Source organism: Marmota marmota, unplaced genomic scaffold (assembly GCF_001458135.2).
Source record: "Marmota marmota marmota unplaced genomic scaffold, marMar, whole genome shotgun sequence".
In the NCBI taxonomy this organism is placed as follows: domain Eukaryota; kingdom Metazoa; phylum Chordata; class Mammalia; order Rodentia; family Sciuridae; genus Marmota; species Marmota marmota.
In genome coordinates this window covers 28,711,567-28,738,744 of record NW_025999853.1, presented here as the reverse complement: position 1 = coordinate 28,738,744, position 27,178 = coordinate 28,711,567, and the positions used below count along the sequence as shown (strand labels likewise).

The window sequence follows — 27,178 nt, the reverse complement described above, 5'->3', positions numbered from 1 at the left end:
CCAAGTTTTGTTTAGCGTTAGTATTCTTAGTGGTTCCTTTTTAAAAATAGTTCTTCCTTTACTTTGTAGTTCATGCTTTTCCCAGGCTGGTACAGGGGATCCTTGGAAAGGCTACAGCTAACAGGGAAGGTGGGGCAAATCTCCCATTATGTGGACTTTCAGTTACTGTAGGGGAGTGAGCTGGAAGAGACAGGGACATGGAATCCACAGGCCTTAGACTGCTTTCTCTTTACCTTTCAGGGTAGATCAAACCCAGCCAAAAGACATCCTCAGGTTTGTTTTTACATTGTGGCTCTAAAATTATTGGATACTGCCCAGATACTGTTTTGGAACAAGGCAGGGAAGAGCTAAGTGAATTTTAAAAAACCACTTAATGTGCTTCTCAATATATTCACGTTTACTCAAAGAACCAAATATGGTTACATTTTATAAAAAGTTCTGTACTGTTTGCTATTTGTCCTTCAGAAAAAAAATGTAACATTCAAACAACTGACCTCTCACTGAGATAAGGTACTGAAATTTTATTGACAACTGGTTTCTGTAAAAGCTTTGGTGTTATATTATAATAGAGAGCTGTGGATCAGCAAGAGTGAGCGAGTTCTGGTCCCAGATTTGCTACTCTTTAGCTCTCAAACTTTGGGCAAATGACCTTAATCTCAGTGCAAAGGATAAGAGAAGAAATTGGAAATGCTGTCCCAGCTTTAAATCCTGTGATGCATTCAATGTGATTTACATTTTATCAAAGAAATTTTGAGTGAAATATCATTCAGATGTGCTTTTGAGAACTCTATATCAGAATACAAGTTATTACATTAGTCTTCCCTTCCTCTCTCTCTCTCTCTCTCTCTCTCTCTTTCTCTCTCTCTCTTTCTTCTTCCTCTCTTGCTCTTTCCTTCTATGAAAAAAATCTACTTCCTTGGCTTGTGTAGCTCAGAAATTTGGATATATTACTTTTTCACTCTTTGATACCTACAGGACATACGTAAACTTTTTGATGAGACCAGGATGACAAGTCAGACCCCAGAGCAAAACTCTGCTCAGTGATTGCTTCTGTTCTCACAGGCCTTGCTGTTCTGTTGGTTTTCTACCTCTAACAACACCAGTGCAGCATCTCTGGGTGGGCTCCAGCCTGCTTGTCCAGCCAGGATGGCTGCACCACCCTGCCTGAGATGGATTTCGTTCAAACCAGTCAGGGAACCCCCCTCTCCCTTTGGAATTCTCTCCCAGTTCTTTTTGCTGTGAGAGAATTCCGCATGACCTTCTTCACTCTTACCACATGACCTTACTTTCTCACAGAATTCTATGGGAAAATTGAGGTGTATATGCTCCATTTGATTGAATATGAATTTCCATTGCGTTTGTTAAAATACAATCTTAGATTTTATATAAAAAGCAAGTTTCTCTAAGATGCTGTGGGGGATTACCCAACTGCAGCTATGGTTACTGAAAATAAAAACAACACACTTTTTTTCAACAGGTGGGTCTTTTTGAAGGAAAAGACTGTGTAATTTTATGTGAAAAAGAACATGTGGATTTTTTGTCCAATTTTTTTTTATTATATTTTAAACCAGGTGAAATAGCTGACTAAAAAGAAAAGCTTTTATAAATCAACAAAATGATTAGAAACTTAAGATTTTAAAAGAATAATCATATTTAATTTTTTAAACCATAAACTCTTGGTAAAGCACGGTGAGCATATGTGTTCTAAATATATATTCCAAGTATCTCATGAACAAAAAAAATAATATTTAGATAATCAACTGTTCAGATAGGGAGATGAAGTGAAATATCCTCTTTATTCTCTCATAATATGAGCACATTAAAATATTTAAAAAAACAAATTAGTTGTGTTTTATAAAATTGTTGGTAGAATTATCATAGCAAGAATTAGAGGACTATAGTAAGCCCCCTAAGACCTAACCAGAGGATCTCTAATAAACCCCTAAGCCCCTTAGACTGGNGCCAACTCTTCCAAATAAGGAGTTGTTTGTCACAGACCACAGAGGAGCCAGCGCCATCTTGTAATGGCGACCATAATTTGCATAAACGGCAGAAGCGGCTCACCACACCTTACCATTTCTTATTTTGTCCTCTATGACTTTTCATAGAGTTTAGTAAATGCAATTTTCCTAGGGATGCTTAACGTATGTCTCAGTTGTACCTTCTAAAATGCTGTAGCCTTTCAACTACATGATTCACACAGCATCTGACATTGGTGATGTAATAATATTGTTATTTATAAATGTGTTGGGGTGTCAGCTTTATTATCGCAACATTCAGATGCACAATGAACAGTTATGTTATTATTGTTATTTTTTCCTCTAGCTTAACTGTGATCACCATCTATTTACTCTGTTTGGTTGACTTAGGTAAATGTCTTTCAGCATTCCAGTCCCTTTCCTTGTTGGCATCGAGGTGTGGAGGCTGGAGGATGGCTTGCTTGTCCTTGTTTTTCTTTAAGAGGCAGGATCTTAGTTATCTGTGACATTCAGTGGAGGAGTTCTGGTCTCTCTTGCCAGTGCTGGAATTCCCCTTCAGCTCATGGTCTCTGCTACAAGTTGGTCTTATCCTGGAACACAGCTGATGTCTGATGGAAGCCACTGTAATTCCTGCTTTTTTCATCTGGTTATTTTCTCTGATGATTCAGGGCCCTACATCAATTCTCACTGGCTTTGTAGAACTTCCTGAATCTGTGAGTCCCTGGCCCCAGAATTTAGCCTGAAGGCTTCTGCTGTGGAGGTGGTTCTTTCCTAAGACAGAGGCCTCTGGTAACACTTGAAGCCAGACTCTCAACCCCTTTCCTGGTATTAGCTCAGAGACCTGTGATCTCAATTCTCAAGTGGTACCTGAGGGCTGCCTGTGAGAGCTGAACTCTTGTCCTCTGTTTGCGTATCCACACTGTGTTTCTACCTTTTGTGGAGTCATTTTCTTTCTTGCCTCTGATTCTTTTTCCTTCCCACAGTCCCTTTGGCTGGAAGCTATGAGCTTTAACACCTTCCTCCTCTTGTCTCTATTGACATAAAACTCTTAAGATTCAATCTTTCAATTTTGCCCCTGAATGTATAAATGGGGGAGATGAATAATACAGAAAATTCCTTTCTGTCTTGGAAAAGCTTGGCTGTCAAATTTATTGTCTTTTTGCACACAAAAACAAAACAAAATCCTATTTTGTATGTTTGAAGCTGAGTATCATATTTCCCTTTTTGTTTTCTGGCTGAAATAATCTGAATCCCCAAGGCAAATGCGTGAAAGAAGGTCATACACATGAAATTGCAGAGAGAGACTCATATTACTACACTTCAAACATTCTCCTCATACATTTGCTTCTCTCATGCTCTGGCTTGGAAACTCCTCCAAGAATGGTCCTATCTTGATTATCCTCCTTGAGTTGTGTCTTCAGCATCTCCCTCTCTGTGATAGTCTTCCTATCAGCTTTAAAATAACCACTTGCATTCCTCTAAATAAACAAAATAGCTTTCCATGAACTTCACATCTGCCAAACCTGTATTTTCTACAATGTTATCTTTCTTAGTAAATGATATCACCACTCAATTATTCACACCTGAAAACATCATCTTTTACATCTTTGTTCTCTTCATATCAATGTCTGATTAACTAGCAAATTCTGTTATTCTCATTCCAAAGTCTTCTCAAACTTTCCTACCTTCCATCCTAGACTAAATTGACATCATCCTCTATGGACTATTGTGGTTTCCTGTGGCTATTTTCTTCCATTTACCTTTATTCTCCTTGAACACAGAGTGAAGTTAAAAAATAAAAAATATATACAAAACATACAGCATATACGAGTGTGTATATGTGTATTTATATGTGTATATATATTTGTATATGTGTATATATGTATACACTTACATACACAATCATGTTATGTTATACTCTTTTGCTTCAGACTCTCCACTAGCTTCTATTCTTATTGGGATGGTATCCAAAATTCTTAGAATGGTCTAAAATTCTCAGATGACCTCACTTTTCTGCATAGCCCAGCCTTGCACCATTCTCTTCCCAGTTCACTCTGCTCTGGCAACGCTGGGTCTTTTATTTCCTCAAGCCTACTAAGCCCCTTCCTTCTTAAGGAATCTACATCAGCTATTTTCCCTACCTGGTAAAATCTGAGTTCTGTATGGCTAACTACAGTTTTCAGTTGAAAAGTAACTTGTCAGGAGCTGTTCATGGGTTGCATATGGGTCACCACGCATGGAAGCCTCGTGGATACAGACGTCTGGAGTCTGGGAATGACCAGTGGACATTTACTCCATTAAATAAATCAGTGGAGCCATTTGTCCTTCATCTAGGTCCAGAACCCATGTGGATTAGATCCATCAGGTGCTTTGCATTCTGTAAATATATTTCTGAGTATTTGTGCTTTGTTATTTACTGATTATTTGAGACCAAGTCTTAGGGGTGGCTTGGGTTATCCTGGGTAGGAAGAAGGACCCCTTAATGAGACGCTGGTTGTCCTCCCCCCACAGTAATTTTTTCTGAAAAGAACTTTTGGGCCTTTCCCTTTCTTGTAAGTCCCTCTCAGAGCACCTTGAGTTTTTCTTTAATAATACACACCACAATTATATAACATAAATGAAGATGGAATTGGTGCTTTCTTCAAGCTCATCTGGTGAATCCAGCCAGCACTGGGCTACATCATCATCTTAGCTGCTCCATCCATTGAAGCATTGGGCTCATAGACTCTTCTAAATAAGTCAGATAGAGTCTACAATAACACTTCATAGAACCAACAAGCTGAGATCTTGGAATATCACACATTTATTTCTCTTGCCTATGTGAGTCAACTCTTTGAGGCTATTTCAGGGTGGAGTCTTTTCCATGTGTTTTTTTCATTCTCTTTGGACTAGTGGCCAGTCAGGGTACGTTCTCTTTCTTGTGATTAGCAGAAGTACAACAAACTCTCATGTCTATTTGAAGCCTCTTCTGGAGTTATGTCTGCTAACATTAATTTATCCAGAGAAAGTCACTGACACTTCTAACATAAATGGGGAAAGGAAATATACTTCTCTTACTCCAATGGAAGGCATTGCAAAAGCGCACAGAAGAAGAAAGGTCTATAATTCTATCAGGGAGTCAATGGACTAAGAACTAGGAATAATAATCTAATCCATCCAAGAATATTCCTCCTTTCTGCTATCTGCCTACCATCATCTGATTATTAGACTCCCAACCACTCAATGCTAAAAAAGAGTAACAGATCTCCATTCTTGCCACAGTGTCCCCATGTTGTTGATGTTTCCCTGACTCTTACCAATGGAACTGTAATTGAAGCCTGACTTACAGTTTCCCCTGATTCTTACTCCTGGTAGAAGAGTGAGTGGGACCCAGCAGAATGCTTGGTGGTATTGAGACCAATTCACAGTACCTTATTTTCTATTTCCTTTGGGGTTCTCATTCAAAACTTGGATCTCTTCTCTTAAACTTCAAAAAGGGTTTTCATAGGAAATTCAACTTATCTTTTTGTATGTATACATTCCATTCCATCAGGATTTTTCTATGTGTTAATGAATGATTTGGGGGATCTTGGAGTGGTAGATCTCTGCCTTTCTTACAGCAGACTTCTATGGTTTCCATATTGTTTGAGTGTGTCTTCCAGAGTTTTAGGTGCTAGAGGCACATCATAAGCATGGTCATGTTGAGCAATGTTGGGACCTTCAAGAGGTCAGGCCAGGTGGAAGGTGATTAGGTCACTGTGGGTGGGGGGACTGTCCTCAGAAGGGATTAATATAGCTTTTGTGAGGATTGTTTAGTTCCTGTGAGAGCAGATTGTTATAAAGAGAGAAGTCTGGCTTTTGAATCTGTCTGCTGTATCCTCATGTGATCACTTAGATATGCTTTCCTTCCATTGTGATATGAAGTGTGCCCCAAAAGCTCACGTGTGAGTCAATTCAAGACAGTTTGGAGGTGAAATGATTGGATTATGAGGTTCTTGTCCTAATCAGTGCATTAATCCCCTGATAGGGATTAACTGGTAGTAACTGTAGGCAGTAGGGTATGGCTGGAAAAGGTGGGTCTCTGAGGGTATGTCTTTGGGATATCTATTTTGTCACTGAGCAGAGCTCTCTCTACTTCTTGGTGGCCACGTCCTGATCTAGTTTCCTCTGCTCCATTCTTCCGCCACCATGGTGTCATGCCCTATCTTGGGCTCTGAGCAATGGAGCTGACCATCTATGGACTAAGATCTTGGAAACCAGAAGCTCCAAAATAAACTTTTCCTCCTCTAATTGTTCTTCTCAGGTCTTTTGGTCACAGCAATGGAAAAGCTGATTAGACCACAGACCCACTTGATCTTAGACTTTCATCTTCCAAAACTGTGAGCTAAATAAACCTCTTTTATAAAGTACCTGGCTCCACATATTTTATTACAGCAACAGAAAATGGACTAAGATATACCCCCTTAATAGAAGGCCAGAGAAGTGCTACCAATAGGATATATTTACAGGGAATTGGTTCATGTAATTAATTATAGTTTCAGTCTGATTCTGAATCTGAAGGCAGGAGAAAACTTTTTCCCCAGAAAGCCAGGCAGGGAGAGTAAATTTTTTCTTATTCCACTGTTTTGTCCTTTTCAGGTCTTCAATGGATTGGATGAGGCTTACCTGAATTGGAAAGGACAATCCACTTTATTTAATCTATTGATTCAAATGTTAATCTTATCCAGGAATATTGAGAATATTGTGTAACCTGTTGTCTGGACACCCATTAGCCATTTTATGAGATGACTCATGAAATGAACCAACAGAGCCATCATCTTTTTTCTCTATTTCTTTGCCTCCATTATGAACTATTATATACATATCAAGGAATAAAATCTTAATCAAGTTAACCTAAGTAAGAAGAAAGTTACTGGATAGATGTAGTCATGGAAACCACTTCTCAGGGAATAAAATTCTAATCAAGTTAACTCAAGTGAAAACAAAGTTACTGGATAGATGTAGTCATGAAAACAATTTTGCTTAGGGTTTTTTTTTTTTTTTTTTTTTGGCTTATTTATGAACAACTGCTCCATTCTCCCACTTCTCTCTGCAGAATACCTTTCTTTTCTTATTTACCAGAATGCATATAAATAAAAAATAGCTGCCATCTTCAATATCACCTTACCACAAAGCTCCATGGCCCACAACCTTATGACAACATGTGCTTTTATGTCTGTGATTTATATGTCAGTACCTGAGGAAGAGGACCAGGTCAGTTCTAGGACCACCAATGTTATTATTCTTACAGTCCAAAATCTATCCCTAGTTGCTGGATAGATTTTGTTTTTTATTGGTACTAATTACCACAAACTCAGAGGCTTTAAAACAACAGAATTTGGATACCAGAGGTCTGAAAGGGGTTTCACTCTGATAACATCAAGACATTGACAGGATCACATTCCTCCTGGAAGCGCTAGAAGAGAATCCATTCCTTTGCCTTTTCTGTCATCTAGAGGCTGTTTGCTTGGCTTATGTCTGCTTCCTTCATTTTTAAGTCTTATACTCTGACTCTCCTGCTCTCTTCTTACCTGTAAGGCTGATTACAATGGGACCATATGTATAGTTTAGGATAATCTCCCTATCTCAAAATCCTTAATCATATCTGCAAAACCTGTTTTCCTATGCAAGATAAAGTTCATGGGTTCTGGGAATTAGGACAGGGACATCTTTGCCCAGAGGGTTGTGAATGGGGAGCACATTATCTCACCTATCATGGTAAGAGTCATAAAGGTTATGTTGTCAGTGAAGCAGAGGTGAGTGGGAAGAGTATCTTTGCATAAGGAGTGTGAAAGGGTAGGAGAATTACATAGTAGGTTCATTCATCTAAAATGCTCAGTAGGGCTACTGAGACTGGCTTTCAACCTCCACTTAATTTTTCTATTTTTTGCTTCTTTTCCCTCCAGAGGAATCTATTGAAGTCTGTCTATTTACAATTTGCTCACTTTCCTTTTTCCATTTAGCTTGATATTTATTTTCTCAAAACTGGATTCTCTCTTTATCAAAATAACATGCCTAATGACTTCAGACTTGAGCAGAAAATGTGAGATGTAGTGGAAGTGGTTTTGGGAATATGTGCCTCTAATATGCTTCTTAGGTAACTTTTGAATACATCAGTTAGAGAACCTCCACTGTATTCTAAGTAAAGCTGATAAATTTATCTTGTTAGAAGAGAAAACTAAAGAAAAACTTCCAAGGGAATTAGGGTATTGTCGGCTTTTGGGAGATAACAATTTGGTGTGCAATTTAGTAAGACTCTAATTCAGGGGAACAGGTGAAGAGATCATGTCAAGATAAGGGGAGAAGTTTTTTGGGGGGAGTTGTTCGATCTTTATACTTCCCTCACCACAAAGAAGGGCTTAGTTTCTTCTGAGTTGTGTTTTCATACTGATTTATACTCTGCTGCAAATCTCAATAACCCTGTATATCCAACTGTAGTTTTTCTATATCAACTTTTCCAATTCAGGGGTAGTGGAAGATGAAAAACTGATGTTTGACATTCGACAACGGTTACAGTGGCTAGGGTGATAAATCAGACTGTCAGATGTCGGAGTCTGAGTTGGTATATTGTGTTGTAGGAAGCCTTCAGTCATGACATTGAGGGATCTGACAGGTTTTGTTTTATAATTTAAGTAATTTGATCCATGAACAAGATATTTTGGTGGGTTTTCTTTATAAATGTATTGTTATTTTGAATAGCTTTTGTTTGTAATTAAGTAAGTTGTAATGAAGCTGACAAAAGTAAAAAAGCAAATACATAAAATATTTAGCAAAGAAAGGAACATGTTTGATGTTTGGTAGTTTTGTTTTTAAAAACATGGCAGATTGGACGATTTAAAAATTTGCCAGTTATAAAATATTTGGAAATACCAAATTAAAAAAATAAACAATTATGTAAATAGTTCAAAGATTTCCCAAGTATGTAAAGGATATCATCAGAGACACAAAGTAGAAACTGGACTTGACCTTCCATCACTTTGAGTTTAGGATTTGCATTTATACTCCATGGTCTGAGAAATTAACATGAAATTCCCTGAAACACTAGGCAGAAGTAGAGACAAAGTCTTTTTTGAAGGGGTACATCCTCAATCCTGGCAAGTAAAGAATTCCAATAGAAAATGTCTTGCCACCCATGAATCTAAAATTCAAAATTACAAAACCCAGAAGAAAATACAACCAGGGAGAAGCAAACACATCAAACAGCAGGATTATAAACACTACCACCCTCCTTGAGAAATTCCCACATTCTCCCTCCACACTCTAAAATTAGCACATTAAATTGGTGAAAATACAAACTGAAACTGGAACCATGAGAAACTAGCTTCAATATACTATTACTTATTGTATTATATGTTGCATTGTTCTACATTGTACAAATACAAAGTGCTTTGGTAGTACAGAGAATGAAGAGAACTGTAGAGAGTGTTGATGTAGCTTGAATTTGATGCTAAAATGTTGACAAGAGGAAATTTTAATTAGAGGAATGTTACTTCTTTCAAAATATCAATTAGATATTGCAAATCAGTGGTACCATAGAATCTTAGGAAATGAATGTCATTATAAAGTGTAACATTAACTTTTGGGTATGAACATTAAATTGAAATCATGACCATATATGAAACATAATTCTGCCCTTATTCAGAAAAGCTAAGATAAATGCCACTTCTAAATTAAGTTATATGAGACATCCCAGAAACTACCAAGTAACACACACCCTGAAAGTATAAGTATACTACTACAAACTGTCTTATAATAAGGCACTTAAATTCAGAGTGGTAAAAATCATCTAAGAGATATTGTGTTCTTTTTGCTGGCTCAGTGGTAACATAAATTCTGGATACAATCACAGGACTTGAAATGTGTTAAGTTTAGTAAAGTAAGTGAAGAATACCTGCATTTCATTAGTAGAATGTGATATTATGGGAGTCAAATGTTATCTAGTTTAGATTTGATCTCAATTAATGTAAATGAGTATTATGTAACTCACTAAGAAAGTAAGTTTCTCAGAGATGATGAACTTCATTAAAATATACCTTTATCACTGACATATATACCATAAGGTCAAAATTTCCTCATTCTTGCTAGATTTTTAATGTGATGTGTTGAGGCCAATAGGCTGTCAGGTATCAACTTTCTAAAGATCATATTCCATGTGGGAAAATGTGCAGTGCTCTCTAGCAGAAAGGGAACTGTTTGTTGTTTGCATCATGGTAGTCTCTACAGACTTCTTGTGAATTTCACCTCTTTATAAGCTAGTGCTGACTCACATTTTACCAAAGTTCCTTTGTCAGGGTAGAATGAAAAATATAAGCTGTCAACTAAAATTTGACAGTAATAATTACGACTAGTATCAGTCATAAATTATTGCTTTCTTTTGTGGCTCTGAGTCTAATCTCTCATATAAGCTTCTCTGTTCTATTGTAGCTATTCTTGAAAGTCTCTTTTGCTTATTTTTATCAGGCTGCCATTTCAGGTAACAAGTTCATAATGTAGTCAGTTGAAGATGAACTTGAGATTTTTTGCTGTTGCTTTTTTTGGTCACTGTCCATCTTTCTTTTCTAATTTCCTACCTATTACAAGACTAGATGGAGGAGGAACAGAGAGAAGACACACACTCAGCCTCTACCTATGCAAGAATGGCCACCTCAAGGATTCCTCTTATAATTTCTATCATTTTCTTTGCTAGACAGAACTTGCAGTTTCTGAATGCATACTGTTCGAAACAGAAAAATAGCAATAAAAATGTCAGGTGATACAGCATTAGAATTTTCAATTTTTTCAGTGAAAATAGCAGTATGCTTTTGAACTAAGAATTTAAGTATACTGCATAAAATTTGAGATGTAAACTTGGAGTTACTGTATTTTAATTAATTTATTAAAGTTCATATGATAAACATACTTTTTGCAGGGTTTTATAGTGCCATCTAATATTTTTTTCTCACAAAATTCTAGGAGTATTTGAAATAACTGTATTATAAACATATAAACTTTATTGAATTATAAAATTTAACTTTGATTTCCATTTGAGATTTTTCTATATGTGTGTCACTCATAAATTTTTAAGTTCAAAGAAAAAAGTCAAGCAGTTGTTAGATTGGAAAAATAAATCTCAAAATATGAGTTACAGGTCTTTCATATTATAGGTTTACTTATATTCAAAGCTAGAAAGCCAAAGGAAACTATTTTAAACTAAGGAGGAGATTCAGTAATGTATATATATTATAAACATTCGGTGTAAAATATTGCTTTTTTTTAACATGGTGGACTGCTATTCTTAGTTTAAAAAATTTCATAGGACAATTATTATGTTCTAAGTAGATTTAAACCATATCATAAGAGGTATTTACATTGTAAGAATCTAGGATTTTTTTATAGTTTTCATTGTGATTGCGTAGATTCATAGTTTTGAATCAATATCCAAAATGTAACAATGAATAATTAAATTAATTATCTATTTACAGTTAGGTAATTGTCTAATTAGTTTGAGAATAATAGATTATAAAATTTTCAATAAATATTATTAAACACATTCTATACTTAAATTATTTAAACTTATCCATTAAAAGTTCAAAATGAGTGTGTGTGTGTGTGTGTGTGTATAGACAGGTACATAGCTCCTTTATAATTTTAGTGATACTTGTGTTTTCATGCTTAACCTTTTTCCCAAATAGACAAACATCATCTACCAAACATCATCCACCGGTTCATGGAAAGGAATTAAGATCATATAGAGCAAGAGTAAAGGATCAGTGAATTGGAGACACAAACAGGAAACTGTTTATATCATGGATATTGAGCCAGACAAAGTGGGGATACCAAGGATGCTTCACAGAAAAGACTTAGAAGTCACTGCAGAAGTGTCTGGCTACCACAGGATGTAAATAATCTCTTGCTTTTTATATTTCATAAGTAATTCCTTTGTAGTCAGAGAGTCGTTACTACCGTGCCTAGGTCTGTTAAATCAGTCTGATAACTGTGTGGGTGACGTCTGGAATCTGCTATAGTAAATGTGCACCCGATACATAAGCATGGCTTTCACGTGTTCCTAGGCTTTGATCATCTCAGTGCAGTTCATCATGAAATACTAGAGCTCTTCTCTGATGCCAATCTAGGCAGTCAGTTGCTTCTAGAGCAGAAAGCTCCTACTGCTGGGATAAGAAGTCTTTGTTATCTAATTGGGTATTTGTCACAGAGAATGGAAGAAGGGGGTGTGAAGGGAAGGTTTTCAGGACCAGGTAAGTAACTTTATTTTCTTTTTACTTTATAAAATCAAGTATTATAATGTTATCTTTAAAAATTCTACTTTAATTGTGGAATGTTTAATTGAAAGCTCTCTGGGCACATAAAAATGTCAACTTAAGCTACACTATAATGGGATTAGAATTGAAAACATATGCACATAATTTTAGTCTAGTTTTTTTTAAAATTCTTTAAGAAAAATTTATGAGAACAGACATTTTAGGAAATATTGATAGGATTTTATTTCCCCTTTTTTTGAAGGACACTTTTATGAATAAAAATCTAAAACAGAATGGATCAATATTTAGGAATAATGGCTATCTCTTATGTCATTAGGAGATATCAACAAGTTTTTTCTTTTTGATGCCACTGTCTTTAGAAATCATAAAAGGCTGACATAGGCTAAAGAGGCTATGATGTGTGGGTGTGGGGTGGGCTGTAACTAATACGGGCTCAGGTGAGCAGCTGCCATGCATTGCTAATGAGGAACCCAGCTAAAGGGTTGTTGCACATTCTAAAGCTTCAGATGCTGTGTGTGGTTAGAAGCCTGGAATTCCTTTTTAAATTACTTTGTTACACAGCTATATTTATTAGAATTTGAGCACACTACAAATACACATACTTCTAAGATGTCATTATAGTAAAGGCCCACAATCTGGTTACATTTCAGGGAGAAAGTCTACACTGAAATGAACATTGTGAGAAAATTCAATTTGATGATACCTTGGGGTACATTCTTGCTCCATATACTGCTGTTTTCATTACAAGGTAAGAACTTACATTAAATTTTTACCTTAATTTATCAAATTTTAGCCTCTCTTACAATTGATAATAGTTTTTTTTTTAATAAAGCATTTTTAAGTCATTGGAATGACATTCAGGTAATCTTATTGAAAATTCTTAATGATATGGAAAACATGGACCTTTTACTTGTTATTTTTTGTGTCTTTTTAATGGCTATTTAGAATCATGCTTCAATAATGTGCAATTATACTAGAAATTCTGATTCATTTTTTCTTCTAAAAGATTATTTAAAATAATTGTCTATGTTAGAATAAAGATTGGGTATTTAAACTTTCTTCATACCATCAAGCCCCCAAATGGAAAAAAAAAAATTGTTTGAAGACTGACTTTTAACAGTTGAGGTTAAGAATTAGTTTCCCATTATTTTTGACAGTAATTTTACCCATAAATTAGTTTTTATAATATATTTTCATGGGGAAATCATATATTTACATTTAGTTTTTAGTTTTTAATCCCTGAAAAAGGCTGTATGCTTGGGAGATTGTAGGGAAAAGGGGAAAAATTATTGAAATGTAAATGACAGGAGAGATCAAGACATCACCTTCCAATCCTAGTAGTGACTGGAAACCCAAGAAGAAGGTGTCCTAGGATGCTGGAAGGGACATTGGAGATCCACTTGCACAACACCAGCATTCCGTGGTGTGTTTGTTATCTTGCTTAAGTCTGGCAAATATGAAGTAGTAGGGCCAGAACTATAACTTGGATCTCTGATTCCAAGTCTAGTGCTCCCTTGGTTGCATTATGTCTCTGTGTAAATCCATGTACACTGCTTGTTCTTTTTGAATTATCACTTAACTCCAATGTCTCACAGACAATGTCCTGGTCAGAATTCTCTGTAAAGTACAAAATAATTAGCAGCGAAATTGATGTTACAATGAACTGTTAAGCAATCAAAACACTGACCAAGATACTTGTAGGCTTTTCATTCTTATCTTTATATATTTATGTCTGGCAGGATATATTTGTGTATCATCCATCTTGATGGGAGCATCGAAGTGAGTATTTCTTGTTTTTTTTTTACCCTCGAAAACATGAAATAATGGAAATAGCACAGCTCAGCAGACAATTGTATCTGCTTTTAAAAATAAATGACATATTTTATGAAAAATGAAATAAATTTTATAAGACATTTCCACAAGTTATAAGTGATTTGGCATACATTTCCTTATTTATGAAGCTAAAATATTTCCTTTTAATTACAAGAAGAGTTCTTGGTGGTGTCCACTAACTATAGGTACTAACGAGATTTTTTATTTCAAAGATTTGTAAAGAGGCTATATGCAGTAATATAAATTTTTATTATTAATACACATTGATTGCAAATGTATTTTTTTCTGTATTCTTAACATAAGGTAAAACAATTTTTAATGATAAAAAAATAAAGTAGTTCTGGCAGTTGAATAATGAAAATCACTTTTTGGACTAAATTAATCTGCTGAATAAAAAAAACAATTCTATTCTGCATTTGATTATTAACAAAAATTTTTATCAATATATATAAAACACAAAAATATAAAACACCATAAAAAATATTCACCTTAGTGAATGGACTGGTTTTGAATAATAGCAATGTGCTGCCCCTACTCACATTAATTTTAGTCTGCCCTTTATGACATGGAACAGGAGAGAATTGAGTATTATGATTGAAAAGAAACCGGGTGTACTCTTGGCAAAAACTGACTTCACCAGATTTACCAAGTCATGTGGTGGAAATATTATGCTGGTTGGTGCTACAATGTTACACTATTTTATTTCTCTATTTCCAAGTTCCTTCCTAAAATCCAGTTTACATCAGAGACTGGAGAGATTTGGGGACACTCCTAAGTTTTGTAAAATGAGACAGCACCACCACCCAAATCTAACCCCTTCAAAAAGGGGGGGGGACCTTTTAAATGTTAAACCAAGAAAGACCTCTTTGATAAAGTGATGGAAATCAGGAGGAAAACACCAGCTCTCTCTTGGGAGAGGCTTGTTCAGGTTGCCTAGGGGCCTCTGATTATACAAGTTCTTTTTGTTTTCTTCTAGAAATGAGTTTAATGAAAATCGACAGAAAAGAGCTCTTTTAGCAGCACAGGTAGGTTATGCCTCAGATGGAGAGGGAGGCAGAGAAATAATCCATTCTGCTTTGGACTCTGCTGTCACTTCAACAATGAGACCTTTGTAGAGGGGAATAAAATGCTAAAAACAAAACAGAAAGCGGGAGAAAGAGGCAAAGTAACTTCTCTGCTTTTTTTGTGACCCTCAATTTCATGCTTGGTTCTCATTGATATGTTTGAAGTGAAATACGTTTTTTTTTTTTTTTGTATGTGTGTGTGTGTGTAGCAGTGCTCTTCATCTTAGTTATCTAACAGATGGGCTTGAAGCATTTATGGAAGATTGAATCCCATCCACTTGGTAGGAAATTTGAATTTGTTTAGAAGTTAGGCACAATGTCAGTCAGGACCATAGCAATAATACAAATACTTTCAAGAAGGAGCGGACAAAGATCAAAAATGATACAAGTTAAAGGAGGGCATCAAATATATATCTTGATGTCCTGACAGAGATGGCTTTTGTATTTTCTGAAGAATGTAAATTGTGGGCATCTCTGAAGAGGTAACTGGTTTTTGGAAGACAGGGTAACATTGAATTTGAGGAGCTCTTCTTGCTTGGGTCCCTTTATATAAAAGATATTGGATAACATAATTGCATTATCTACAAACTATAGTCAGAACATTCAAATGAATTGATTTCAGAAAATGTTTCTCTATAAGAGATAGTTTGCAAAATAAGAGAATCCTAACTTAGTAAAGGCATTTTGGGGAAAGTAATGTGATTTGAATATTTATATAGCAAACAGCTTAAATATTCAAGGAAGCCTTTGACAAATGCTAAAGTGCAAACAATTTCTACTAGCATTTTTTGATGGATGCCTGCATTTCTATATTTTATGGTGTTGAAAAAAAGAATTAGTAGATGAATGTATGACAGATTTGATATGCTATTGTTACAGTTTAGGAAACCAAACTGATTTATTTTTGTCAAGAGTAGAGACTTTTTTTTTTTTCCCTCCAGAATGGGCAAAGGATTTTATGTAGAATGCAAACACTATTTTTTTTCCTGAAAAGAGAGTGTTTTGCATACAAAGTACTTATGTATCATGTGAAATGGTTAAAATGATTTTTCTCTAAGAAAGAAAAGGTACATGTTTGCTAGAAGATCCTATGTTAATTAGACAAAGTCATCCACATGACTCAGTAAGAAATCTGATTTTGAGAAAAACTTTCTGGTGAATCCACTAGATTGAGGGACCTTTGAAATATACTCCGAAGGTGTCAGTCATATAAAGTGCCCTATGGATGGGACTATACTATTGTGCATTTCAATGTATAATTTTCCTGAACACCTTCTTTCTGATACTGAGTGAAGAACACACTTTCCTTGTCTTGATGTCCTCCTTCAGGAGAACAAAGAGCAGGGGACTTGCACTTCTGTTTTCTATAGCTAGAGAGGGTGCATCAAAATCATGTAATATTCCTGGACAGATTTAAAAAGAAGAAATGTTAAAGAAGGTCAATGAGACCATAATCATGCACGACCCTCTGTCAGATCTCAATCTTGTGTTATAACGCCATTTATGTCCATAGATTCACTCACATGCTTTAAGAACACAGCACTGATGGGTAAATAACTGTACTCAGAAATACATTGCCAACGAAGTGATCCAGAGAAGGATAGACAGACTTTCACAGATGCTGCAATGATTTCCCACATGAAGACTGTAATTTTGTGGTGCTTCTTAATCTCCTGTGGAGTTATAATCAGTAAGGCAGAAGAATGGGCTGTCCTCTTTTATCACTTATGTGAATATGTGCACCCAATGCCTGGGGTATTTTTGAATTTGCATTCCAGTTCAATTATTCCCTGGAAGCAGGTGCTGAGACATAGACTTAGGAGCAGGTTATTTACTTGCAGAGTGCACAGATGAGGGAGAGGCAAAAGTGAGGGAATAAGGGAGAAAACTGAATATAGGGTATGTTAATGAGGGGCTTTCTGTTGTAGGCACTTGGGACCTGCTCTTATTGGGAACCCTATGAGGAACTGGGTAGCATGTATCCTAGAATTGTTTCTACAGTGAGAATCTGGAATATTTATGCACCAATTCCTGTTTCTCACTGGTCAAGAGTAGCTTCTGAGGACTTTTAAATACCCAGGAAAGCACTATTTGTCATTTGTCCTGCTTGGACTCTGTCCTCAGGCAGAGAGAGAAAGAACCCAAGGTTTGAAGTTGGAGGCTGTCAGTGTGCACAGGAACCCAGATAGATTTCAAGGTGAATTTGAGGAAGTTCTGAAAGGGGCATCAACAGAGTCTGCTGTAGTCATGACTCTCAACACCCTTGGGAACTTTTTTTTTTCCATTCAGTTGATGTTTGTTGCCAACATATCAAGAATTATGCTAGAGATATAAACAAGAATAGCAGGGCTTGATATCTAGAAACTCCATGTCTAGTGGAAGTAGGGTTATAGAGAAGTAATTTCTGTGCAATTGGCTCATTGAATATAAGACGCCATCAATTACTTGTCAATATCCATGTGATGTAAAAATTTAAAAAGCTCCTAATTATCAGTGTAAAATGCCATTTTAAGTTCAGATTTATTTTTTAAAAAATGCTGAGTGTCATGTCTAGCACTGGTGAAATGGGTAATGATGCTGTGATACATAGGATGGAGGTTGGGTAGTTAGGAGGCTGGTATTTAGGTAGTCATTGCAGTGTCTATAGTGGAAGTGTGGGTTGGGTGGGGCAAGAAACAAATTATATTCTTTTGCCTTGGCCTTATGTTATCCAGTGTATTCCATTTTGCCCAAGAATAGCAATAGGTAGCATGTTTCTAACCCTTGTTATGTGCTTGGAACTAAATGCATTACTTCTATGATTACATTTAATCCTCACAATTCTGTGAAGCAGGTGTTATTATTCCTTTTTTATATAATGGGAAACTGAGACTGAACAGGTTGAGTAATTTTATCAAGGGTATGTGGGACGCAGAATTGAAATTACTATACACATTTTTTGAGTATCAGAGATGATTGGTTGGTGTACACTAATAAGATTGGATTAAAATCATTTGGGAGCAAAGTAGGAAGATGTTGGTACCCAGTAATAAAATCAACTACATTTGTTTTAGGCAGCCAGAAAGAATATGGCTGAAGAGAAAATAATACTTGCTGTCCAGGTGGAATCAAGGTCATAGACAGTTGTGAGTTTAATTTAGTTTGTAGACAGAGGCAAAGACAAATAAATAGAGGAGATGGAGCAGTGGGGATGAAACCTGGGAGGATGTGAACAGGAAACAGTGAACTTGGAGCCATGGCGCGGGTCAAAGAGTTTAGAAATGAGTCTTCAAGCTGGGCATGGTTACACATGCCTGTAATCCCAGCGGCTCGGGAGGCTGAGACAAGAGGATTGCAGGTTCAAAGCCAGCCTCAGCATAAAGCAAGGAGCTAAGCAACTCAGCGAGACCTTGTCTCTAAATAAAATACAAGATAGGGCTGGGGATATGGTTCAGTGGCCAAGTGCTCCTGAGTTCAATCCTGGTACCCTCACCCCTACCCTGCAAAAAAAAAAAAAAATGAATAAAAAGAAATGAGTCTTCAAATATTGAGAGATAATGAAGCCAGAATTAGACAGGCAGTCAGGATAGGTAAGGAAATTGAGTCAGGCCGGATCAAGGAGGCCAATTTGAGTGAGTCCAGAAAGTTGGAGACTGCCGAAGTCTGGCTGGGCACAATCAGGAGCCACTTGTCAAAAGAAACTAACTTTATTTTTAGAACCACACAAGCCAAACAAAACAGCCTCTCAGGAAAAACCCTCAGAGCCTCAACTGCCACCACCGGCTTTCCACAAGCCTCTCTCTCCCACACAAGCTTCTCTCCACCTCCCACAATCCTCCTGCTCTTGAGGCCGATTGGCTGGGTCACGTGGGCAGAGCCAAAAAAGTCCCCCAATGAGCAGCTCCGTGGTCTGAAAGGGCAGGGAAACAGCCCAATGAGCATCACCGCAGAGGAGCCAATCAGCTAGATGTTGCTGGGGCCGCTGTGAGCCAATCATCAGCCGGCAGCTGGAAGTTTGCTGGGGCCCCTTCGGCTGTGGCTCTCAACAGGAGACTGTCTCCTTAGGGACTGAAATGTATTGAATGTATTAAGGCCTTCAGAGCCCTTCCCCCACCCTTATCAAGAAACTGCCCCTGCTCCAACCTGTTGCTAAGGTAACCTGTCCCAGGAATTGCCCCTCCCGACAGGGAGCTCTAAGGTTGTTCATTAATGTAGGTCCTGGGCTGCTCCCTCCTGCCCTTCCCCCTTCAGCCCACCTGTTTCCCACCTTTTGGCCATCCCACCTAGCATTCCTGGGCCTAGTCACCTATGCAGGAAGAAGAGAGATAAGGGGAAGAGAACAGGAGAACAAAGGAAGCCTAGGACACATAAAAAGGGCAGAACACCTCGCTTCTTGGGATACCAGGATAGCAGCTATGGCCCCCTTCTCCCTCCCAGGAGAAGTCTGTGTTACCCCTTTTTAACTAAACCCTGCTTCATATGCTTGCCTCAGCGTGCTTCTCTAATGTTCAAACTTCAACATGTGAGGAAGCAGGACTCGTCACCGATAAGCAGCGGTTTCATATAGCATAGAGCAGGTTTTCCTATTCAAAGAAAAAGTACTGAGATGGAAAAATGCCAAAATAAAACTTCACATGTGGGCAGGTGACCAGAATCTGTGGAAAAAGGACTCAGTTTCTCACATGACGTCCCTCATTCCTACTTCCTTTTTATCCTTCCCCTTCTCCAGTTTTTCCAACATCATCAGCTACTTTATTTGACAATTGTGTGGCAAATTTGGGGTTTGTGTTTCTTCTATCAAACATGAAAAATGCTATTGGGAGAGATATGGCCCAAGTTGTATATGAAATTGGTACTGATTTGGAATGATCATCTACAACTGATTAGTTTTAAATCCACAATTATTTGATATGAATGTCTCACAAGCGTTGTTCAGATTAAAATAAGTTCCTTTATTACTGATTTCTCTGTGAAGGAATTATGCTGAAAACTTTACCTACTTTGTTTTACTTCATTTTCATAACTATGAAATGAAGTAGGTGCCATGATTGTTTCCTTTTTACAGATGAGTAAAGGGAGGCACTGAGAGGTTAAGAAACTTGCCAAAGTGTAAGTTATGACAGAGTCAGGACTTTACTCCAGGTCTCTTTGTTTCTATAATTCATGCTTTTAACCCTTACTTGAAACTACCTTAGGCTCTATAAAGAGATGTATTTAAATGTTCCATGAACTAGGCTAGCCAGGCTCCTTTCACAAGGGGGTGATGGGCCTGAGAATGAGGAAGGGAAGTGAGGATGAGAGCAGAGAAGGCAAATGACTTGTCAAAGTCATGGAAGAACCCAAACAAAAGCTTGAAACCAGGTCATCTACCCACAACCCTGAAGAAGCCCTTTCTGCCTCACTGAGACAGTCTCTATAATCCATGGAAATACAAAGTCAGTACTTCATCATTTCTATATTTGTAGCTGTTTTCTGGATTTTTCCATCTGCATGTTTGGCTTGAAAAAATAATTCTTATTTCTTTCAAAGCTTGAAGCAACTTCTCCAAGATATTTTTTCCATGAAGCTATTAACTGGGGTGAGAGCAAAATAAAAGGTCAGTTCTTATACCTGTGTTTTTGTTTTGTTTTCTCAAAAGGTCCCTTTGGGAGATAATATTGAATCACTTCTGTATTGTTTCCATGTACTTCATGGAGGAAACTAAACCAGGGTGGTAATAATAGTAATAACTTAAGTTCATTTCCTATAGAAATTCAAATTATTTTTTAAAATAACCAGAGCTAAACATTTAGACAAAACCCATAAGACCTAGAATGATGTCAATGGGTATCAAAACCCCCTTTTCTGCATCATTTATTTTTTCCTTAATTCCTTGACATTCCTATTTTTCTTAAAATAATAATAATTAAATAATAGATAATATCAATTAAATATTAATTATCATTTAATAATTAAGTAATAATTTCCATTTCCTTTAAGTAGTTTAAAATAGGAGAGGAAACTAGAAAATAGAAATTCTTATTATGATGTTAAAATCACATGGATCCTCACCAGTTTTGGTTTGCTATTTGTTTTCAGGAGAACAAACAGGAGTGTAAATAAAATTTTGAAGGAGATACATTTGTTTACTTAAATATTTAAATATATATTCATTGGTAAAGCTTAAGACTGTAACTAAGATAAACTTTAAAGATAAATGTGCACCTTAAGGAAAAAACTGTTTTTAAGTTTATGAAAAACATAATTTTCACCAATATTTATAGTTTGAGGTAAAACAGCTCATTTCTACTCACTAAGGATTTATGAAGAGATTTTTGCATTTTAAACTGTACAGATAGCAATGAATCTTAAGTTGGAAAGTAATAATAGGATTTTCTCATTCTTGTCTCTGGCAGAACTGTGGTTAAATTACTACAGTTAGATGAGTGTCTTCCATGAACTTGACATATCCCAGGCGGGCCCAACTTCTTTAGTAATACTTTATGGTGACTCAAAGATGTTCTCTAATTCCTCTGATATGTGACTTAAGTTCTTCCTGCTTGAGTTTTGCCAGTTGCCTCTTGTCCTCTCCTTAACAGAAGAAAAATTTTTATTGCGATTCATTTGCATTTTTTAAAGCCACTCCAAAGATTATAACAAAATTAGGATTGGAGCTCGTGGTGACTTGCTTCCTCTTTTTAATGTAAATCTTTGGAGCAAGTTTTCTTTCCACAAAAGGTTATACTTTTGGTGACAGCCAGCAGTGACATGGGCTTAGGTCTCATCAATATTAAGCACAGGTTCCAGAGATATTGCTTCATTTATATTGAGCGTAAGGATTAATAAACAAATTTTGAATGAAGAGTTTAATCATTCTATTCAATAGTAGGAGTTCCTTTTTTTTTTTTTTCATGATTCCTTAAGTTAATGCTGATACCATTCTTTAGTACCATGCTTGCTCCTGGAGAAGGAGCAGATCGGAAGTGCAGCTGGTGCTGAACTCCATCAATGGAATCCTCTGCGGTTTGTGTATTTCTGGTTCTCATCATCTGGGACAGTGATTCCTTACATGGGAACTTGACCTTTCAATTGCTTGAAGGAGGATGACCTTTGCTCTCAGAGTAGTTTGAGATGTGAAAGCCTGACTTTCTTGCTTCACAGCTCACATAATGAAATGAGCTAGATAGAGATTTGATGGGTTTAATTCTTTAGCTTCTCAATGCAAGAGGCCCAGGGTTCTATTTAAGTTTATGGTGGTTACAGTTAGTCCAAGTTGGATCTTGACATATTGTGTTTATAAGAGCCAATGCATGCCAGAAAATAACTTATTATTTTGCTCCTCAGGTTCTTGTCCTCATGAATGCCTTAACGGAGCTTTCTGTTCTAAGACTGGTACATGTGACTGTCAAATATTTCAAGCTCTTGGGACAAGGTGCCAGATTAGTAAGTGTCAGGGATATTTGTGAGAGAATTATGGGATGCTGAAAAGAACATGAAGGCATAATTTTGCTATGGCAATGTTCATCCATTGGGAGTTGTATATTAACTAGAGAGCTGACAATTTATTTTCAGTGATTTGAAATGATTTTGAAACAATGTAAAATAAAATAAATATGCATACTTTTCCTTCATGCTGATCTCTAATGTTTTCCTAGTATTCTTTACACTTTATACACTACTAGTCCATTATAACAAATTCTCAGTCATCTCTCTTTTATTTTGTAAATTAGATTCTTTATTTGGAGCCACACATTCTTTTTGAATTTGAGTTAATTGATTATTCTGTACAAAAATATTGTAATATAATTGAGAGTTCTTCAAAACAGGGGAGTTTTTTCTTTTTCTAAGTTTTTATCTATAGTGTCTAAGATAGGATCTTATGTGAATATGATCAATAAATTTTCACCTAATATTTATTGAGCATTTACTAGATACCAATGTAGGCAAAAGGCTATACATGTGTGAACAATATCGACATGTTCCTGTTCTCCTGGAGGCTGCAGTCTAGAAATAGTATCTTATATACAAGAGATACACAATAATTAAACTTGTGACATGTACTATAAAGAAAAGTACAAGATGAATGAAAATATACCACAGAAGTAAGGTGCACTGGCAGGAAAGACTGCTTTAAAAGTGAATCACCTGCTGGGCATGGTGATGCATGTCTGTAATCCCAGCAGCTCAGGAAGGTGAGGCAGGAGGATCCCAAGTTCAAAGCTAGCCTCAGCAATTTAGCAAGGCCCTAACTAATTTAGCAAGACTCTGCCCCCCCCCCAAAAAAAAAGTCTTTTATTTATTTATTGTCTCTGACCAGTTTTTTACTGGTCAGAGACAATAAATTTAAGTAAAAATTACAGAAAGAAAGAAAAGGCACTAAAAAGAATATCTATGAGGGTAGATATGATATGATGATCACAGGAAATGAAGTTGTGTCATTTAAGATGAATATTGCTTGAGATTTGGCCACTCTGAGGTCATGATTTCTGAAATTCCAGTAAACTTTGAACAACTAATACTATTTTTGTTTTGTCTTGGTCAATACTTATTTTTCTCTTCGGATACCATAAAAAAGATTTTTGAAAGAACTGTGGAGACTGGAACACTCTAGCTACCTATGCATAGTTTTAGGACAGGCCGTGGTGACATTTCTCCTTTCTGAGCCACATATTTGCTTTATCAGCACCACCTTCTTTTCTTATATCATTTCCTTGGTCTTCCTTTCTCTACACTCTCCTTTTGGAAGTAAAAATTAACATCAATCTTTTTTTCAGAACAAATTGGAGACCCTGTTTTTCCTTAAAAAGTTTGATAGTTTTGACAACACCTAGTAATTTCATAATAGGTTTTTCTTCCTGTGATAGAAACTACCAAAGAAGAAAATACTTATTTCATTGAAAATTAGAATCATCATAACTGAACATGACTAGAAGCAACTAATTTATTTTACTAAACTTATTCCTATTTCTTTTCAGTCCCAAACATGGGAAGTGGCAGAGATGGTATTTGCAAAACCTGGGGGCAATATCATTTTGAAACATTTGATGGCATCTACTATTACTTTCCAGGAACTTGTTCCTATATTTTTGCAAAGGACTGTGGTAATTTGGAGCCTCGGTACACTGTATGGGTAGGTGATCCTAGAATATATTCATTTAAAAAATTATTTCTGGAAAAGTGTATCCTTAAAAGAACTGGGCAAATCATGGGGAATAGATAATAATAATAGAATGACTACTCAGGGTTCTGTTCTTAATGGATATACCAACTTTGTGGTTATATTGAGTATAATTCTATTGAGATGAGGCCTAGCACTGTGAGAAATAGGGTTTGAATCCCTGTTGGAGGATCTTATAGGCAATGCATAAGTGTCTGTTATGGATGTCATCATGTCAACACCAGTCATTATCTCTCATCTTCAGGTTTTGCTTGATTATTGAAAAGGGGGTAGGTTCAGTCACCAACCCCATTGCTTACACTTATTTCCTTCTTGACACTTTATTGAGGGGTATATACTCAGCCCTGAGTTCAAGTCCCAGTAACAAAACAAAACAAACCAAACCAGCATCTTAGTATGGACTGGAAGCTGACATTTATTCATTGGAGTATACAAACTACATAATTGTTAGTTAGATTAATACTATACGATGGAGCTCAGAGAATTAGTTCTTAGATGCAGAACTACTTATTCAAATGAATAAGTAGGAGACATCTCAAGAGGCAAATTGCAGAGTAGCTCTAGTTCAAATAAGAAAGTCAGGACTTCTTCCCCTGTGAATTATCCTTTCGTGAATTTCTAGGCATCTCAAAGCACAACCAAGAAACGGCTTGAAGTCCTGCTTTAAAAGCTAAATCTTTTCATAGCCAATATGTGTTTAAATTCCTGCTAATTGTTTTTCCTTCTAACTTATATGTTGAAGTTGCCTAAATTCTTCTTCTGTCTTAGATGATGCAAATATTAAAAGTAGGATCTGAAACTTTATTCAGGGATCTGGTCTGCAGCTCAGAAAGGCAACGAGATATATTGACCTTTGAAAGTGTGGAGCCTATGGTGTCTTTAAATAGGAAAGTTAGTGGGATGCATTTTCAGTGCTCACAGAATTCTTGCTGTTAGCTTCTTCATTGTCATTGACTCCCTCTTCCCCTCCTCCCACTAGGTTTCTCTCTCTATATTGGTATTCCTGTTTCTCTCTATTGGTATTCACTTAACTCCTTTGACTTTCTCATTGAAATGTTCTTGTCCAGTGTCTTACTCTACTGAGGCCTAAGGTATCAACTAGATCATCATCCTTTGATAATAATACAATTAGTAGAAAAATTGAAGTTTCAAAGAAGTTTAAAAGAATGATATTAGGATTATCAGTCAAGAATTACCATTACCATTGCTAATGGCTTCATATATTTCCTTACAGGATTTTTTTTTGACTCTACATTTTATACAGATTTATAAAATTGAAATTATACTGTGTATTATTTTTCTGTTCTACATTTTTACTTAATGTTATATCAATAACTTTCTTAAATGTCAAAGAGTTTTAACAAACATAAATTTTACTAGCTGTGTACATTTCAATTCATGGTATGCCCAAATGATTTAATGATGTCCCATTTTGGAAATTTTGGTTTTTAAGGTCAGTATTTTAAAAAAAACTATTTATTCAGTTTTCTTTTTTATACTCCTGATATTTAATATTTGTTTTAAATGTAATTTTATTTTTATGAATATAGTACATGACAATAATTTGAAAGATTTCATAAAGGTATAAAAAATAACCCTACCTTCCTTCATTTGTTTTTTTTTGTTGTTGTTTGTTTGTTTTGGTACTAGGGATTGAACCCAGAGGCACTTGACCCCTGAGCCACATCCCCAGCCCATTTTACATTTTATTTAGAGACATGGTCTTGCTAAATTTCTTAGAGCCTCACTAAATCATGGAGGCTGGCTTTGAACTCGAAATCCTCCTACTTCAGCCTCCAGAGTAGCTGGGATTACAGGCATGTGCCACTACACCTGGCCTTTCTTCATTCCTGGTGTAGTTTGGCTCCCCAGAGGCAACTTTTGAAACTCTTTCTTTGGGTTTTTAATCTTACATAAAGATATGATATTATTTCTTTATTTTTTAAAAGTTAGAATTTATTTGGAGCTGGGGTTGTAGCTCAGTGGTAGAGGGCTTGCCTAGCATGTGTGAGACACTGGGTTCAATTTTCAATACCACATAAAAATAAATAAATAAAATAAAATGTAAAACAATAATTTTATTGTTCATCTATAACTAAAAATAATTTTTTAAAAAGTTAGAACTTACATATTCACTTTCTTTTATGGAAAATGAGGAATCATCTTAATTACAGCATACTTTAACACTTAGTTACATGCACACACACAGAAACAGATACACTTGCAGATACACAAACACACATACACATATACCCCCACTTCTTCATTCCTTCTAATAGAGTTATATCACTATTTTTGGTTCAATCAACATATGGATGTTACATTGGAGTCACTATGTAAGCATTGCTTAGAGCTGCACCCAATAGGTTAGAGTGACTTTATTTCTCTTGTACATTTTCCTAGAGTAAACAGTTATCCCATCTTTTGTTTGTTGCATTTCCTTTACTGATTTCTTTTGAGGCCACTATGTATCTACCATGTGGGATTTCTATTCAATCTCCTCCTGGAGAATTTTGTTCCCTCTCTCTATATATCTCTATATTTTGTTCCCTCTCTATATTCTTGGATCCTAATGAAAGTCCAGTGAACTGGGAACTTTATTCATACTTGAGAGACAGGCTCTGAAAGGCCTATTGGATGCTCTGAACATATAGCCAGTGTTTGCAGTGGTGTTTAAACAGGGATTCATTTCTTCTTTGTTAACTTACTTACTTGTTCACTAGTTCTTAAGTTTTTTTTTTTTTTAAGTTTGAAAAAAGAAAGATACTTTTCCTGGAAAGTATGCATGGGGGGAAAACCACTTTTGAAATATTAATTATAGTTTGGAAAACACTTTCAGAATTTTGACGTTCAATTCACTGTGATTTCTGATCATTTGCATTTTAGAAA

General features: G+C 36.1%; 1 protein-coding gene across 4 annotated transcripts in view; it reads left to right on the top strand.

Annotated features, from left to right (window-relative positions):
- Positions 1–12,880: 12,880 nt before the first annotated feature.
- Positions 12,881–27,178, top strand: part of Otogl (otogelin like) — a 124,998-nt gene continuing 110,700 nt past the window's right edge. For all 4 annotated transcript variants that reach the window (XM_048804626.1, XM_048804619.1, XM_048804614.1 and 1 more), the window contains exons 1-6: positions 12,881–13,004; positions 13,996–14,035; positions 15,066–15,114; positions 20,662–20,728; positions 22,456–22,554; positions 24,087–24,241. In XM_048804626.1, the coding sequence (XP_048660583.1) occupies positions 12,926–13,004; positions 13,996–14,035; positions 15,066–15,114; positions 20,662–20,728; positions 22,456–22,554; positions 24,087–24,241 (489 nt within the window). In that variant the 5' untranslated portion in view covers positions 12,881–12,925. The remainder of the gene's footprint in view (positions 13,005–13,995; positions 14,036–15,065; positions 15,115–20,661; positions 20,729–22,455; positions 22,555–24,086; positions 24,242–27,178) is intronic.